General features: G+C 34.5%; 1 protein-coding gene across 2 annotated transcripts in view; it reads left to right on the top strand.

Moving 5' to 3' along the window:
• The window catches only part of AOAH (acyloxyacyl hydrolase), a 76,173-nt gene extending 56,729 nt beyond the window's left edge, over positions 1 to 19,444 (top strand). The window contains exons 13-22 of one of the 2 annotated variants that reach the window (XR_011920912.1): positions 753 to 835; positions 2,685 to 2,721; positions 6,017 to 6,091; positions 7,388 to 7,560; positions 7,692 to 7,750; positions 8,420 to 8,479; positions 11,791 to 11,887; positions 12,332 to 12,390; positions 13,531 to 13,607; positions 15,138 to 15,193. Coding sequence is in view for 1 of the 2 variants with exons in the window: in XM_072412193.1 (XP_072268294.1) it covers positions 753 to 835; positions 2,685 to 2,721; positions 6,017 to 6,091; positions 7,388 to 7,560; positions 7,692 to 7,750; positions 8,420 to 8,479; positions 11,791 to 11,887; positions 13,531 to 13,607; positions 15,138 to 15,266 (790 nt within the window). In the remaining variant the exon portion in view is untranslated. Of the gene's footprint in view, positions 1 to 752; positions 836 to 2,684; positions 2,722 to 6,016; positions 6,092 to 7,387; positions 7,561 to 7,691; positions 7,751 to 8,419; positions 8,480 to 11,790; positions 11,888 to 12,331; positions 12,391 to 13,530; positions 13,608 to 15,137 lie in introns of both variants that reach the window. The other variant, XM_072412193.1, reaches the window with a different exon arrangement.
• Positions 19,445 to 19,772: the final 328 nt, after the last annotated feature.

The following is a 19,772-nucleotide window of genomic DNA, read 5'->3' as shown; positions in this document are numbered from 1 at the left end:
AAGGTTCTCTTATTACTGTATCAGTATCTGCAAACTCCTTCATGACATTGCTGACATGGGGTAGATACGGCAATAGGAAAAAAATAACTGGAAAAAACTAAATTGATTACAGGGCATTAAGATGCACTGTGACATGAGAGTACATATGGCCAATTTAATTACTTTTTACAGGAGTCTTGGTGTGGCAATGTTATGGGGTCTCCCTATGCCCAGGAATGATTTGTGGCTTATGATAGGTATGCAAAGGTTCTCGCATATAATAATTGGATTGCTTTACAGTTAGTAAATGACAGCTGGAATTTGACTTTTATTTTAAATAAAGTCTTTGGAGCAATGCAAAGGATGACAATATTATTCTTAACAGAAATGAAGCCACTTTATTATTATTATCATAGTACTGTGTGACTATGACATCTCAGATCAAAGGTTTTTATTTGTCATAAGATGCCTTATTTTTAACAATGGAGGCCCAGACAGCTGTAAAGAAACATGCTCGGTCAGATACCAAATGAATTATAGCCTAATAAATTGCATCTACAGCAACAGATTTGGGGCATGTTGGAGGTAGGATATCTTTTTGATTATGTTTCTTTTTAGGTTACAGATTTACAAGTTTATTGTATATTCTATGCTTTATATATATTTTATAATATTTATTACATTTTAAAATCTATAACACAGGATTGATGCTTAGTTTCTGGTGACTTTCTCTGTATATTTTCAACTTTGTAACTGAGCTCTGTATATTACAGAGGATGGACACAATCATTATATCTGAAGTTAAGGGACCGGAACCGTTGCAACCACAGGGATTACCAGAACATATCCAGAAATGGTATACAATTTTCTGTTTCCATTGATTTTTATTGAAACATTTTAAATAACTACAAATAGGAAAAAACAACATGCTTCAAATACACCTGTAAGTAAACAGGAAAAGATAAAGAAAGAGCAGAACTGTGTAACTGCATAACAGGGTACATCATCATAATAATATGTGCAATAAGAGTTGTTGCAGAACAAAAAAATGTAATCTATGAGCAATGGTTATCTTGTAGCTGTGAAACAGAGCTCCTTCCTGTACAGACATGAAGGTAAAAAATGAAATGGCCAAAAAAAAGGCAAGTGGAAAAACACAGAAGCGAGATGAAAAAAAGTTTGTCTTCTCTAAATATTTAAAAGTTACTTTTTCTTAATGCAGCCATACAGGACGTAGACTGTTTTATACTGTAAGTGCATCTCTAAGGCTATGTTTACATGCATGTACGGAAAAATGAAGAATGAATGTTGTTTTCTTGCTTCTAAGTCATTTAGTTGTCATTTTTAAGCTGTTTTATTGAATCCCTATAGTCCATTAGTAAACATTCTTGCTGTTTGCTTTCTATATCAGCATACTTAGAAAATAGTTTGTAAGCAACCAATGGACAACTATGTATTTAGGGCACTACCATCAACTTAAGGCAGAACTAAATTAAACAAAAAAATTAAACATTGCAACTAAGCAGGTCCTTTTATTTTATTGGCACGTCACCTATCCATTCTACAATAAAATAAGCATGCCTATCTAGTCACATTTTTTTTAAAGCCACTTCACGTCACTATCTTTTTCCTCTCTACTTCTGTTTGTTGGATCTTTGAAATAAAGAACTATAGGTATAGGTATAAATTTAAACTACAATGCAAGCACCAATATATCGACCAGAAATTTCACAAGGAATACGTTTAAGGCAACACATTTCAAAATATCCTATATATATTGTTAATATCCTCAGACTATGGTCTGTTAGGTATACTTGGGTGGGAGCAAAGACCATATTTGTTAAAATGTATAAATTAGGGTAAGTAGTTTGCCAGAATATTGTTCATTAACCTGCATTTTCTTTGAATGAGTGATAACTGAATGTATTGTTTCTCCAAAAGCAAAGGATGTTTTTGACAGTGAACAGCGAACAAAAGAGTAATCTGTAACCCTCACCTATAGGACTTTTACCAAGGCGACTTGTAAAAACATATCCCAAGTAAAAAAATATCTGAAACCAATTTTTTATGTAAAAACTGGTTTATATTCTGACTATACAACAAAAACAACCAGGTTCATATCAAATGGGCAATTTTTCTGCAGCAATCCTTTTTTTATTACATTTGTTAGTTTTTTCACTTTATCTTCTACAGACTGAATTCACTATAATTTAGTGATATAAAGCTTAGTAGCACAATGAGTTTTAGCAGCATTTCATGTCAGTGACAGGATCGCAGGCAACAACCTCTCTTCATTCATTGTTATTGGTCAGGTTAGTACAAATTGCTGTTCTGTTGTATTGTAGCCAGCAATTCTAGTGAATAAATTGCTAATGAAAAATTGCTGATGATTTGATGAGCTTTGATTTGTTGCTGCAAATAAATTGTTCATGTGACATGGCCCTTAAACTTTACAGACCCATCCTCTGGTTAGTACAGGTGTTGTTTTCCATCACATTTTAGAATGAGTATGAGTGAACTTAACTCATTTTGTGTTTGTTTTATTTTTATTTATTTTTTTCTGATTGTAATTGAGTTTCAGTCATACAGTTTTTACAAGTCTTTATGTTATAGTTGTTTCTTTTCAATGTCTAGACAATCCGATTGACTTACTGTCAAAATACATTATTTAATTTGAAACCATATTATCTGCTGTTTCTTGACAGGTGGTTCATCGGACAATTTAAAGAAGTATTTAAGAAGGTAATTCTACATAAAAGTAATAGGTTGTGTCTTTTGTTTTCCAGAAAACAACATTTTCTTGTTCATGTTCTAAACTATACTTTAGGCATAAATAAAAACACAGGTGAAGGCAGGTATATACTTAATGCTACTTTATAAGGTACACTTTACTGGTACCTGGTTGGACCTCCTCGCCTTCAGAACTGCCATAATTCTTTGTGGCATAGATTCAACAAGGTGCTAGAAACATTATTCAGGGATTCTGGCCCATATTGATATGATTGTACATCCATGATGCAAATCTCCTGTTTCACCACTTTCCAAAGGTGCTCTGTTGGATTGAGATATGGTGACTGCAGAGGTCATTTGAGTACAGCGGACTCATTGTCATGTTTGAGAAACTAGATTCAGATGATTTGAGCTATTGGCCATAAAGAGATAGACATGATCAGCAACTAATCTAAGGCAGGCTGTAGTATTTAAACAATGCTTAATTGGTATTATACCCCCTTCTATCGTGTGCTACTTTCCTCTCCTCTTAGATTGTAAGCAGGTTCCCCCCCTCCCCCTGAATCATTGTTTTTATCTGTCTGTCATTTTCAACCCCTATTTAATGTACACAGCATAATATGTTGGTGCTTTATAGATATTTTAAAAATTTAAAAATAATTTTAATAATAAAATTAATCCTATGTGATTGGCTGATTAGATATTTGCATTACCAGTTAAACAGGTGTACTAAAAAAGTGGCTGGTGAATGTATATTCACTAAATATCATTATATGTATTTTAAGTAGATCTGATATCTTTATTTGTGCTCAAGTGCGTGAATTTGTCTTGATATCAACCCCCAGTACAGCAACATGAAGGATGGGAGATGGAGGACCAGCACTAGGAGCCCCAACAAGGTTCTGCTGTATGTACATGAACTGAAAGAGAACAGTTTCATAGAAATTATTGACAGAAAGAGCATAGAGATCATCTTTTCATTCTGCTGCTGCTTTTTCATTGTCCAGGCAGAAGGCTTGGAAAGGGGGATGGTGATCAACCAGTGTTATCTTCACATTAAAACTAGTGTTCTTCTGCATTAGAAGTTGCAGATCCTGTGCTGATATTGTTGATTTTATGCATGTATTACTTGGGTACTTTGGTACACTTCTATGTTTTCAACTGTGTTTCTAGCTGCTTGCTCTGGGTTAGGATTTATTTTAATCTGTGTAAATTGACTTGGCCACCCAGAAGAGTACTGTGTAAATAATATGGGTTGTAACTGTGTACCTTATTCTGTCACCACAAAACTGGATATATTAAAAAAAATATACTTTTCACAAAGCACAAGGGTTTTCATTAGGATAACAGAAATGGTGATCTTAGTGAAAGTAATTGTTTATTGGCAGCCAAAAGTAAGGAAAATGCTTGATATATTAATTTTTTCTGCATTCATTTAAACCAGTCAGATTTTCCAAGTGGGATTTGGGTCCATCAAATGCCCTTAATGCCTTTTTCTTGTAAATATGGGGGCTCTAATATGAAAACATAAATTTTTGTAAAGTTAACAAAAAAAACTACCAATATTTCCCCAATGGAAGTTTTGCAGGTGATCACTTAACTTTCTTCGTAAAACCAGAGATTAAAGCTACCTACACACGTCGAATGGTTCTCGCCCAATAATCGGCTCAGGGCTGATATCAGGTGAGAATCTGGTGTGTGTACAGTGCCAGTCGTCCATCGTCCAAACAACCGTCCTGGCGGATCCAAGGACGATGGACGACTAACAATCCTAATGTAAGGGAAGGAGAGAGAGCGCCCAGCGGGGTACCGCTTAATCTTTCTCCCCTTCCCCTCTCCATAGAGCATAACGGTGCTGTATGTACAGCACTCGTTCATGCATCGTGCAGTGCTAGTCGTTGGAAAGGATAATGAAAGATCCTTTACAACGACTATTATTGCACGTGTGTATGCAGCTTTACTTATAAGATTATTCTGAGCTTTGGGACCATGATTACTTTAGTTAATGAAAGGTTGGTAATAACAGGTACCTCAGGAAAAAATGAAAAGCATTGTTAAATCACACAGCAGCTTTTCCTAACCATTTTACCACTGAGGAATCCTGTAAATAAGGTTTAAATCTTGGGGAACCCCTACTTAAACCATAGAAAAATACACCTTAGATTGGAGTTCAGGGTAGAGAATTGCCTCCTTTACAGTTGGCTAAAAAAAACTTTACTGCCATGCTTTTGACTTTGGCATTGGTCATGAAACTATGAATTCACCATCACATAGAAAATCAAGCAGCCAAATGCGAAGGAACCCCTGACAACCTCTGGAGGAAACTTACGATTCCATGGAACCCTGGCTGAAAATGGCTGCTTTAAAAAAGCTAACTCTACTTAGCTTTTCACCTTAAATACCTTGGTATTGGTCTTTTTCCTTCTTCAACACGCAGATATTTTAAACACTTTTTGATCTTCAACGTTTTGCCATTTTATTCTGGAAAGGGTACACTTTTGCTGGTATGTACAATACCTAAACAAGGGTTACTAGATCAAAGTTAATTTAACTAAAGTGACAATATAGCATAGGCTAATTTTTCAGGTTCCTTTGTCCAAAAGAAACATCAGGCTCAGCCATGTCATAAGCAATTTACTCTGATAATGTTTTTAGTTCTGTACACAACATGTTTCTTTTAGCACAGCTGAAATGTAACTGTGCTGATGTGAATTGGAGATTACAGCTCTAAATGATGGCTAGATAATTTTAGTATGTGATATTTCATACTTTACCTGAGTAATTATACAGTTTTTGTTTTTTGTTTTTTTACTTTACTAAGGTATAACTAATAAATTTGATGACTTTATAATGTATTAGCCAAGGGGTAGCTGTAAGAGCAAAGTGAAAGCTGCACATAGTATAGCATATTTTTATAGTACATATTTGTCATCAAATAAGCTTCTATAAAATGCCTTCATTTCAATGCAATTTACAATGGCAATTGGTAATTCTCATTTGCAATCTACAGGTATATTTCTACTGTAGCAAACCAGTATGTCTGTATAATGTATGCACAGCCCCCAACTTTTAAGAGTAGCAGATACAAAAAGTTTCTTCATATATCCAACACATCCTCCATATACCTTACCAAATCCAAATATGATAATCAACTTTTTGTGTTCAAAACTCTAAGCATACACCTAAAACTGGTAGGAATGGTCAAATTAAACAGTTGTTCTTGTTTTAATTCACCTTGTGCAGTCTGAACGTCTCATTATTTTCTCTTTTATTTTTATGTATTTCATTTTTTACATTTGCATTCTAGTTTGGCGCGAAATCAAGAAACTGATAAACCCCTGGTTGTTTTTTATGGACTGATCGGCAATGACGTCTGCAATAGGTACGTTTCATACAAAGGATTTAACTGTCTATTCATGAAACTCCAAGGAGGAAAGATATAAGCAATCATGCACTCATTCATAGAGCTTTCTTTGTTGTAATTTTAACAGTTAGAAGTAGAGGAAATGAAAAAGTTCACAAGTTTGAAAGATAAAAGCAAATCACTATAAATAACCTGCACAAACCATAGAAGTAGCTGGCATGATTGAATAAGGTGAACCAAGCAGCAATGTACAATGAATTCATAATCAAAAGGAACATTTAGACAAGAAACCTAGCTAACTTATATGTCTCTTTTCCAAGCACTTCATGAGCATTTCAATTAACTATAAAGGGCACATGTCCAGAACAACAGCCAAAAAGGCAAATGTATGGCCATCATACAAAAACTGGATCTTACTGACAGTGTTGATTTTAGCAGACATCAAAGCCATTAGTTTAGTCATTATTAGTGTTGGTCGAATATCTCACTATTGGATTCGACAGCTATTCGATCGAATAGTGAGATATTACTCTGGTGATCGAATGCCGAATTCAAACACCACTGAAGTCAATAGTGGAAGAATTTCGGGTTATTTTTAGGGACTATTAAGGGCCAGTCATTTGGGGTCTTTTCTGAACACTTCATGTGGTCCTATCATCCTAACATATTTTGGTGCCTTTCCGGTCCTTGAACGAGAAACTTTGGTCATTTCGGCTTGGACGCACACTAGTCTGGTTGTGTAAGATAGATAAAATGCATGGAATATAGAAGATAATGGTAAATTCAACAGGGTGGCTGAGCTATAAGCCAGATATGAAATTCATTTATCAGCACACTGCCTGGCTTTGAGCATGAAAAGATTCAGGCTCACTTTTGCTGGATCACCCAGGTTCACCCATTGTAGCCTATCGTTTCCAGTCTTGGAGAGCTTTAATAAAACTGTCCCTACATACCTAAAGAACGTATGACTTTCTACCTGTTTTTTTTTTTGGATCGATATTGACTATATAGATGTTTTGCAATAGTAAATGCAGGATACAAGCTGTTCCCTGACAGTGACCAGCAGGAAATCTTTGAAGTTGTTCAATGGGTGCAGTTAGAGTCCTCAGTTATTCACAGTTCCTATAGTAATGTTTGTATTGTTTGTGCGTCTTTTTGCTATTTTACATATAACTATTAATGTGAAGTGATGGCTGACAGCTTCAAAACTATACTTAGTACTACAAGAGCTGCCTAATGTTTTGACTGGGGAATAAATGGGAAAGATAAATTAAAAGTTTACAACAAAAAATATTCACTTTACTTTTGTTTTAGTCATGCGGATACAATTAGGCATATGACTACTCCTGGGGAGATGAAGGCTGATGTCATGGATGATCTTCAATATCTTGATACACATCTACCGAATGGAAGCAATGTCATTTTAATGTCACTAGCTGATGGCCGGTTCCTCTGGGATACCTTACATGACAGATATCATCCCATCGGTAATTAGAATTTATAACAATGCTTGTGCACCTTCAATTTGAGTGGCTTTAAAAATTTAATATTTGAATGTGTAAATATGTAATGCAGCTATAATTATTTGTGAAAAGATTATTATTTATCTTTCTTGCAGGACAATTAAACAAGGATATCACATATGCACAGTTCTACGATTTTCTGAGCTGTCTTTCGGTAAAAAAATATTACTTTTAAATTTATGAAATGATAAGTAGTCAGTTATATAACATTAAAATAAATATAAAGAAAGGTTATCTGGAAATAGGTTTATTGCATGTACTTATGTTTTATATGAAGCTTTAACTCATCTTTTACTCGTTTCACTCTTTTATTCCAAAAATATCAGTTTTTTCAGTTTTTCTCAATTAATTTGAAAATACAGTGCCTAAGGATGCAACTTGCCTAGGAGACAAGATAGGTATAGATCTATGTTAGTTTGGATAAGTTGTCTATGTCATCAACACCATGCTTGTGGAAACCATGAATTTGCAAGAGCTTTTCCCATGTATGGTTAAGCTTCCTAAATGTAGTTAATCAGGTGAAGTTATATTATCAATTATGTTTTGTTGCAATTCATATTAGTTGGCCTGTGCTACTTCACAAAGTAGATAGGCAATATTCATTGAAGTTACGGTTGCTCACTAGGACAGGAAAGATATCACTCGAGGTAGTGTAAACCTAATTCTAAATTTCTTTTAATAAGTAATTTAGAGGATATTGATTCACTACATAATTTATTGAGTGGAATACATTTGAAGATACATGTCCTAACTATTATGTTAAAATAATAATTTAACTCTTTAAAATGTTTTTTAATCACCTGATTTTATTATTTATATTTAGATTAATCCATGTGTAGGTTGGATGAACAAAAATGAAACACTCCGAAATCTAACCACAGAGGTAATAATCTTTCAGTAAGACTCATTAAAGTCATAACTCTACATCCTATTACACAGCTCAACAAAAAAAAATATTTTTTCACTTGCCAAGGATTTTTTAATAGATTTAGTGTATTTCAGGTCTGCTGAATCCAGAAATAACATCAGTTTCATTGAATTGGCTCTAGTTCTTGTGATACAGGAATCAGAATACACAATAATACCAACAACAAATGTTAACTAAGCATATTATTATTAATCTTTATTTACACCAATGTTTTGCATTTTATATATTAAATGTAGCAGTATTTTCATGAAACTTTAATTCGCCTTCTTTTTGTTCATACATTTTCTTTTTTTTTAAAAAATATGAGTTCTTTAGGAAGAAGTTGTTTAAATGACCCTAAAGTATTTTGCTACATTTGTGGTGAATATTCTCAGCAAAAACAGAGGAGAAACATTACAGAATTTGTGAAACAAGCATATCTTGCATATTTTGGTATTAAACTGGGGGACCAAGATAAATATTGCGCTCCCCATATGGTATGCAAAACTTGTACAGAGTGTCTACGTCAGTGGAAAAATGGAAAACTGAAAAGTTTGAAATTTGGTGTACCTATGATATAGGGAGAGCCCAAAAATCATCATAATGATTGTTATTTTTGTGCTGTGAATGTAAAAGTTTTCAATCCTTACAAGAAAAACAAGTGTGAGTATAGTGCTGATGTTCCCATACCAGTGTTCAGTACACTCCCTGATATTCCTGTATCCGACATGGAGAATATACAGGGTTTGGAGTGTAATCCAGGAGTTAGCAGTGGAAGTGAATATGAAGGAAGTATTTTATAAACCAGCATTTCTCCCAAGAAGAGCTCAATGATTTAATATGTGACCTAAGTCTGTCAAAACAAGCATCTGAACTTTTAGCAACCAGTCTAAAAGAAATAAACTGTCTGAGACTGGAAGTTAAAATAACGGTTTATAGGACAAGGGAGGTGACACTCCGACCATATTTCTATGAAGATGGAGACTTTGTGTACTGTTGTAACATCTCTGGACTACTAGCACATATGGGAGAAGAAGACTGGCGGCTTTTCATTGACAGTTCCACTCGAAGTTTGAAATCTGTTTTACGGCATATTGGTAACTGCTTTGCATCAATACCAATTGGTCACTCAACAAAACTTAAAGAAGAATATGAAAATATCAAAATGGTCTTACAAAATCGTTGCTATCATGAACACCAATGGTCCATATATGTTAATTTAAAAATGGTGAACTTCCTACTTGGACAGCAAAGTGGGTACACAAAGTTCAAATGTTTCATCTGCTTGTGGGATAGTAGAGCAAAGCAGGATCACTGGAAAAAAGTGACATGGACTCCAAGGGAAAACATGAAAAAAGGTGCAGCGAACATCATTAACGAGCCAATGGTGGACAAAGAAAAAATCATTTTCCCTCCGCTACACATAAAGTTGGGATTAATGAAGGAATTTGTTAGAGCTCTGAACAAGGACAGTGATTGCTTCAAATACATTTGTAGATTCTTCCCTGGATTGAGTACTAAAAAATTAAAAGCAGGAATCTTTGATGGAGCCCAGATTCAGAAACTAATAAATGATTTACAAGTTACATGATATATATATTACATGAATACTGAAGCTTCTGCCTGGCACAGCTATGTCATGGTTGTCAAAAACTTCTAGTGTAACCATAAAGCACAAAATTATGAATAACTGGTACAAAACTTGCTCCTTAACTTTAAAAATGTGGGTGCTACTATGAACATAAAGGTACACTATCTCCATAGCTATTTGCAAAAATGTCCAGAAAACCTTGGAGATTTCAGTGAGGAACAAGGGGAGAGGTTCTATCAAGATATAAAGGTGATGGAAGAAAGGTATCAGAGCAGATGGGATAGACACATGATGGCAGACAACTGCTGGAGCCTTTAATGTGATTGTCCTGATCATCATCATAAAAGGAAATCATACAAACAGAGGTTTTCAATTACTTCTTTCTGATTAGTTCTGTAAATATACTGAATATAGAATATATAGACATTAAGTATTTCAAAAATGTATTTTTGTATACATAGGCATATCTAGTTTCATTTTGTTTAATTTTCATGTTTCATTAGTTTTCTATGAGGTTATTATTGAGGTCATTATTTCAAAAAACTAGAGCCAATCTAGCAAAACCAATACCTTATTTGGAATCTGTGCATCAAACATAACCTAAAATTACTTTATCTAATTGGCAAGAAAAACATGTTTGTTGACCAGTGTTATATTTAAGAAGTGTTTCAGGTCTGTGTATGTTTAACATGACCCATACATGAAACCCCAACTGGCCTTACTCAAGACACGTAATATCATTGCTGCACTACATCTACACTAATTGTTGAGAATTGTACAGCTGGGGATCCATTTCTTTTGGTTGCTGAATGACACTAATCAGCCATCCAAACAGTTTTTGCCTCTGGGCTACATTTTAAACAGCCCTAATAACCAATATAATGGTCCCATGTATGATTCCCATAAGATACAAACTTAAAAAAAAAAAAAAAAAAAACACATTGTGCTGAAAACCTAAATTATTGACTATTGTGCAATTTTCTTGGACAGAGCTATAGTCTGATGAATTAACACATTTTTAAACTACATGCAAAATACTGTGCATTCTTGAGCATAAGCCAATCTAAATATAAACTGAGATACTTTTTACTTAAAAATACAGAAAAATTATTTGAGTAAGAACCTAGGGAATACAATGCAACCATTCCTGTTAACATTCAAAACAGTAATTAATAATAATGCCAATAAAGTTTATGTAAATAAATATATCTATGATGTCTTAATTTTTAACATTTACATTTTCTCACACAATCTTAGTCTAATAATTTCCCCCCAACAGGTTAAAGTACTTTGTATATTTAAGCTGGTTATGATATGTCGCTTGCTGTCAAATGATCTTGTGTGCGTTATTGTTAGCCACCAGTAGATGGTGCTATATCTTCACGTAAACTCCTGTCTCAGATGGCAAGGGTTTGTTACACACTTTGCATGAAGACATAGCTACATCTACTGGTGTGACCAGAGTATAAATAAACTTTTTTTTTTTATTTGTGTTTTGAGCACAAAAATCTTAGTTTATACTAAAGCATATACCAGTATGCTTAAAACTGTTGAAGTCATTTACTGTACTATGTCCAGCTTAGAAAGCACAGCATAATACTATCTTTTCATTGTGTACTCTTGTATTAAACAATTGGTGAGTATATTGTATCTGATGCATAATAAAATGTGTGATGAGATTTTTTTTTTCCTATAGAGAGCTGAACAGCTTTCTAAAGTCCTGCAAGACATAGCAGCTTCAAAGACTTTCGCTCATTTTGAGCTCCATTACTATGAAAATTTATATCAGAAAGGTAAAACTGACATTAACTTTATTACTACCTTAAATATGCAGTTGTTTTGCAGACCTACATTACTGGAAAGGATGTTTTTAATTTTGTTTGTATTATGAAATAATAGAACAAAAGTAATCAAATTTTACAACTCGTGATTTTGTTTTCCAATCCATTCCTCATGGATATTAGCGAAAGCAAATGCATGGGAAAAGGAAACAAAAAACAAGCATTTGGTGGTCTGTTCAGTAAAGGAAATAAAGCTGTGACTATTAGGCAGGCAGCTTGCTTTTTGCAATACTATTTTCCAGTATTAGACTTAACTGTAATAATCATATGACACATGCAACAGAACTTGTGCCTAAAGATGTGATCCTTAGCTGTAATAGAGCCTAGGGCATATGGTATATATATATATTTATTAGAGCCCAATTCATTCAATCGTTTTCCTATTTGCAATTACAGATGCCCGCCTTAACACCACCATATAATGTGCAAGGCAATGTAGTAACATTACTTTAATGGTATGTCTGCTTTTTTTCCTTCTTATTCATTTTATCCACCACTTCTACATCAGCGTGTTTTTATGTTAATGCTTTGCGTTTTATTAAAATGAGCAGCTTTCATCCCCGGGGCAGACAGATATATTAGATGGTTATGTCCTTTGGATATAACGTGCCAGGGCAGCAATTTACAAATATTTCCGAGAGATGCCATCATAATTCATTCCACCCACACAATGTCCCCCTGCCATAACACATAACTATTTTTGTAAAAGAGAGATTTCCTTTTCTGCTGCCTCTAAGGTTACTACATTTGCATTAAATGCTACGGTTATATAAGCAGAAGATGACTGCAAAATGAAAAAGAATAGAAGAAAGAAGTATCAGTGCAAATGTTCTTTTTTTCATGCTTTGCTCCTCCACCCCGTTGTCTATAATTGTGTGCATCCTGGCTGAATTAATGACACAGAACTGGAAATTAAATATTTCATAGTTCCAGAATGTATTCTTGTCTTCTTTTATCACTGTAAAGCGCATTGCACATTGTTTTACCATCATTTACAGTCATTTATGCTTGCTGGGTTTCTGCGCACAAATACCTTTAATCAAGATAATGTCTTGCAGTTTTCGCCTCAGAAATTGATCTTATTTCCTATAAAGCAACCTAATGTTTGTGTCTTACATTATGCTAGTTGTATATTAAAATTAAACAGTGTCTGCAGATTTTAAGGGCATGAATGCAATTATATTCAAGGTCTAAAGTTTCCAATAAATGTTCCCACATCTTATAGTAGCTTTAATTCCAGTCGCTAAAATCTTTTTTAAAGCGTTAAAATGTTATTGACATTTCAAATGTTGCTATCAATATTTTGAAGATATCTGCACATCTGATTAGAATTACTTTTCCCCAGCACCTTCTATTATATAGCAACAACCAATTGTGCTTGGGCTCCCAATTTTGTCACCCTGTTCCATGTACCAGGTCACTGTGCCGATACATTTTGCACATGTATGGTCTTTACTTGTCTGAATATTAAACTATATATATATATTATTATCATAGCCCATAACAGAACTTGTACAAAAGTGACGCAACAAATTCTGTCCTTTTCCAAATGTACCTATCAAATAATTGATTACATGAATCTGATTTTTTTTAAGTGATTGCAAAATGGGAAAGTTTGGGAAGAAATCCATGGGAGTTGCTGGAGCCAGTAGATGGATTTCACCCTGATCAGGTAAGGAAATGTTCACAAATCTACCTTCTCTTGTACTTAAAAGGGGGCACACTAGTTTTGTTTTGTTAAGTTGTAGCCCATTAGGATTGTGGGGCAACCAGTTAGTGATACCTATTGATATACTTGACTATACAATATAAAAAATATATGATGAGACCAAAACAGAGGTAAAATGTGATTTTATTTAAAACACATCTGTACTAAAACTTCAATTATGCTCTAAAACAGAATTAAATCCCCATCCATAATCTTGGGGGCCCCAAATAGCTTTCTGCTGTCGTGTGCAATGATGCATTTCATGGCAAACTTACCTTGCAAAGTGATCTTCCCTATGATTGAAATACTGGCACACCAGCTGCAACCTGCCGTCTTCTTCTGGTCTTCGTCCAGGTTTGAAATGCTTGATTGGGTGATGGTGGGTCCGGGAGATGTAACTTGCATGCAATTACACACGTGACACACTGGACCTGGGAGAGCATACACTTTCATCAGTGAATCTGGGTGATCCAGCAAACCTGGAATGGATTTCTTCACCGTCATTTGGTATTAGTTGGCAAATGTTTTGAATTCTGGACCAGATCCATTCCAGGTTTGTTGGATCACCCAGCTTCACAGATGAAAGTGTATCCTCTCAAGCCTTGGAGAGCTTTAATAAATCAGGTCAATTGAACCAGTAAGTGTCTGGTCAACTTTAATGTTAAAACACACACAGCCCTAAATTAGAACATACCAGTTTATATACAATCCACTGTATAGTCATGTAATAAATAGTGGTGCCAAACGACAACAATTTATATTGTTCAAACCTGCAATAGTCAGTTGTTTACTTTTAGGAAGAACACAATCAATATTAGTTTATGCTATAATTTGTCACTCCAGATGTCTGTAACTTTCCTATTGATTTTGGTCCTTCTGCGCAGTTGCAGCTTAGGTTCTATTTACTGATTTTTATTTTTAATTTCTTTTTTGCATCATCAGCAAAACATGAGTTTCCACAAAGCTGTACAGTTTTAGAGTTAAAATTGACAAACTCACCCAATAGTAACATCTAGTAATGCTGAACATTTTATAAATGTCTGAGTATATATATATATATGGCTTGGAGTAGAAACTGCTTAGTTGCAAAGTATGACATTAAAGCTACACATGTCAGATAATCATCATCTATCTTGGGTGAATATCTGATGTGTACAGAGGTCCCCCAACATCTTTTTTCAAGGTGTTGTAGTGACCGATCACGGATGACTGCTGTTTATTTCTATGAAGGAGAGCACAGTAGGGTGTTGCTCCTTTGTCCTCCCCCTTCCATAGAACAAACATTGTTACTGGAAATTATCACAAAACATTGTCTCCAATGACAATTCTCTGACATCCTTCAGATGTCTCTACACATGTGTTGTCATGGGGTGGGTATAGTATTTTTTGACATTCACAGCTCCTTCTTATCATGTAAAGTAATAACATCTGTTTCTATCTTATAGATAGTGTATTTTGTGGATTTTATTATATATACTGTATATTGTTCTATAGGTTGCCTCTGCAGTTGGAGCAGATCTGGTCTGGGATGAAGCAATGCAAACATGGCCTTCACTTTTTGGAAAAGAGAATCCTTTCAATAAAGAAATAATAGCAATATTTGGAGACCAAGGAGGACACTGAGAAAGTTTTGTCACATCTGCAATAATTTACACTTGTAATACATGCACAATATTGGAAGTTGTACTATGAGATTGCCTTGCTGGCACATTGGTAGATTTAAATTCCTTTTTACATAAAGAGTTGGATCTCCTGATCCATCATGCATATAATGTAAGCTGCTACTATCAATGTGAGTGCAAAAACAACATTCTACCTTCTGTTTACCATATTCAGTCTCTATACTACTCTGTGTACTGTGAGCTAACTGCAGAAACCTCCTTATATGCTTTTCATGTAATATTCTATATTACAGCCATTGGTCAGTGACCAACTTTCATAGATAGGAGTGGTCAAAAATGTGCATTTCACGTTTCATTTCTTTCTACACATGCCCAGGCACCCTAGGGCTTTTTAACTTATTTAAGTGACAATACACTTTTGTGCAAGAAAGAACTGATCCTACCTTTGCATGTATGAATGATGCTTAGAGGTTAACATTTGGAAACATTTATAAGGTGCATTTCTGGCAAGGGATGTACTTTTTCTTAGGTCCACGCTATGTACAAAAGAACACAATCAGTGGCACTAAATTAAAAACGGATCTAAACCTAGCTATTCAATACGAGGCTATTAGTATATTCAATACATAAATAATTTTCTAAAAAGATATAAACACTTTTTTACCAATCATCTATCAGATCAATACCCCCTACATCCCTTCCTAAATCAGCGGTACGTCCTATCTTTATCCCACCCATGCTCAAAGTACAGAAGGTTTCCATAATAATGTTTAATCTATCAATTCACCATGACCACTCACATTAGGGATACTTTTTTTGTACTAGGTTCCTTCCAAGGCTTCAAACATTGTTTAGTGTATCTACTGCTGGCTAAATAATGCACCTACAAGTAGACCCCGAGTTAAGGACATCCAACATACGGACGACTCCTAGATACGAACTGGCTTTCCTGCTCCCTCGTGTGCAGGATGGAGGCTTGATGGGGAGAGGGTGGAGGTTTGCATGACTTGCAGAAGAAGTCCTTTGGTTATAACTCTTTAATGACCAAGACAAACTCTGCAGTTCATTTTGCATATCAAAGCACAGCTTGCATCTTTTGCTTTGTTTGTGATTACCCCACAGTGAGGATTTTATACAGTAACTAACACCACGCTGCCTAATAATATGTTGAGACAAACATCTGTCCTAATTGCATTTATTAAAGTAATGTACCTGTTCCAACTTACATACAAATTCAATTTAAGAACAATCCTACAGTCCCAATCTCGTATGTAACCCGGGGACTACCTGTAATTGTTTTACCCAGAATGGAGGTGCAAGTATAGTGTCTGCATGCTAGCTCCTATTTGGTGGGACTGCCCCCTTGCTCATTATTTAGAATATATCATCTTCATAAACCTGAAATGGTCATTATTTTTCTACCATGGCTTAGTTTCTAAGGGTAATAAAATCTGCCCTATTTTTTCTCTGTACAGCCAGGTCAATTCTTTCTAGAAACTTCACTAAGATACCATCTGTTCATGAGTAGATCACATAACTATACCAAATTATCAGAATGAAGGAACGGGCAGTACAACATCATGAGACTTTTGATTCATACATGGCTAAGTGAATTTTTTTTTTTTTTTTATGGAAAACAGATGAGTTTAGAAGTCTAGCACGAGCCTTTCTTTTTTGCATCATTATGCATGTAGTATTTTGCATTTGGCTTGGGTCATGAGGGTGATATCCTTACCCTGCATTTTTTCTGCACTTTTCTTTTAACCTTTTTTCTTCACTTCATTCTCCTAAATTACCCTACCCCTCTTCCAAATATTGCCTACACATTCCCAATAAACACAAGGACTCTAGTTTTTTTAGGACTTTGCATTTAAATGCAATGGTCCACTCTATAATCACTACTGATATCATGTTGTTGGCTATCATGTCATATATATACTATTTTCTTCTATATGGTAGTTATCTATTCCACTACATATAAATAACTTTTTTTCAACTTAATTTATGCTTTTTTAATGCAACTATCAGTTTCCTTCTGTTTCTCACACAGAATAAAAAAAATCCATAAATAGCTCATGGATCCACAGCATCACTGCTCCTTGGCCTGATCAGGTCAGTCAAGCTAAATGAATACAAAAGTACATCTAAAATGAACGAGCAATAGACTCATTTAATTTATTCAAATAAATAAAAAAATAACCACCAAGATATAAATGCATATTGCATTTATGCCTTCAAATCCATAAATGCATCCAAATGTAGCTGTAATATACCAATCGTCAGGTTCTCTGTGCTGGGAACTCACTTACTATGTCCTAAACTTCCTGATATCCTCGCACATTTGACCACAACTAAGGCTAAGATTCCATTTGCTTTAATCATTAGCTTTTGACATGTTTCAAATGCACAGTTAAGCTTTTAAATGCACTTATGTATATTTTAATTAAATAGATTGGCCAGACTTCACAGTTTCTTCTGCTTTAAATTTTTCTTTGCTTTAAATTCAGTGCAGAATGCCATGAGAATGCACTGATCATGTTCATATGAAGGGTCTCTGACCTTGATGCATTTTGCATGCATTTATAAAGCAAAAATAAAATAAATATTTAATTTGATTCATATTGATAATTTTTTTAATGAAAACTCAATGCAAGGCTAAAAGGCTTTTTTCACACCCGTGCGTTTGGTATATCTCACTTTGTATGCAAGCAAACCTTACTATGGACTTTTAGGACACCTTCCATCAATAGACATTCTACAAAACATTTATAAAACAGTCATTCATTTAAATATTAAAAGTACATAAACCAACATCATTGGAAATACATTCAACTTCAGAAATAGTATTCACCTACCTATTGAATGAGGAAGTACAGCTTTAAATGCCTTGTTATAGTACACCTCTACAATATTCTATAAAAAGGTACAAGTGAAAGATACAAGAGCATAAAAATCATAAGAAAATCACTTTTTTTCATTTTGGATTCCTAGACAGTCAATAACTAATAGATTATTTAATTATTTTTAGTTTATTCTCTACAATAGCTCAAATGTTTGACAGACAGAGGATTTCAAAGAGAATCCAGAGTGGGCAAATTACACAGACCAGAGACTTTTTTTTTAGGTCACATTTATTTTCAGGTTTGAAGCAACTGCTGTACCCTGAAGACGTGCCTATGGTGAGAGCTAAGCCAGGAGTTCATGGTGACGTCGGCACGTACAGCCGCCTCTAGGAGCGCGGCGGGAATTTCAAATTATTTTGTATTGCATTCATTTGAATGCAATACACTGGATTTCATTGTCTAAAAGGGGTACATTGTCTTTCATGAAAATTAATTTTACAGTATGATATAATACACAAAATCATGTCAAAATAATAAATTAAAAAAAATTAATAATAAATTTTGACTTGATTTTGTGTTTCAAACTTAATTTACTCACACTATTATATTATACTGTAAAATACATTTTCATGAAAAACAAAGTACCGCTTTTAGACATATAAATCCAGACAGAAATGAACCGCCCAGGAGGTTAGGGTTGGGAAATGGTAACAATGCCAATCATAATTACATGGTTCTCTTTTTAGTATAGAATAGTTTTGCTTTATCAAATAACATCACAATGGTCACACTAGATGGATTATACCAAGCTGCAAATAAAATTTTAATACCCAGTGCTACTTGGCAGACACAATTATCTGCAAAGCACGCTTTAGGGCCAGAAACAAATACCACTACAGAACTAAGAGAATATATTTACTGGATTACAATAACAATATGCAGCCTGACAAAATCTGAATTGATTCAAACAGAAGCCAATTTCATAGCATCAAGCACACAAACTATAAATGTGTACAGAGAAACCATTCGGCAGGAAAAAGCACATTAACAGACTGAGGCTAATAACAGAATCACTCCACCTGGGGCCAGCTATCTGGCTTCCAAGCCTCTAATGTGTAACCTACCATAACAACTTATCAGGCAGAACAGAAAAGAAATACAAATTTACAAAAGCTTTTTGGAATTTTCAATGCACAATGCTAAAAAAGACCAAATTCAACTGTTGAAGATAAACTGAAACCTGTCTCCACAAGTGTTAATCTTTTGCTTTTCTATCTCTACTTTTTTTACTTTGTAACTTTGTCTTCTAAATAAACTTTCAAAACTTTCACCATGAGCTGAGGATTTTGTTTTCCTTATCCACTTTACTTACGATAGTGCCTTACATTATTGTGGAGGAATTTTGTCTTTACTTTACAACATTGCTTCAGTTTATGAATGTTTTGTAGCTATCCTAAAGGCCTACCACTGCATTTTGATTGGGTTGAGGTCTGGCCTTTGACTGGGCTATTGCAACACCCTGATCCTTTTCTTTTTCAGCCATTCTGTTATAGATTTTTTTGCATGTTTGGCATCATTGTCCTGTTGTATAACACAATTTTAGTCAAGCTTGTTGCCCAGATGGACTCACATTTGTCGCTAGAATACTTTGGTATACAAGAAGT

This window comes from Pyxicephalus adspersus, chromosome 5, assembly GCF_032062135.1.
Source record: "Pyxicephalus adspersus chromosome 5, UCB_Pads_2.0, whole genome shotgun sequence".
In the NCBI taxonomy this organism is placed as follows: Eukaryota; Metazoa; Chordata; class Amphibia; order Anura; family Pyxicephalidae; genus Pyxicephalus; species Pyxicephalus adspersus.
The sequence above is the reverse complement of the archived record's forward strand: the minus strand, read 5'-3'. Positions and strand labels throughout refer to the sequence as shown.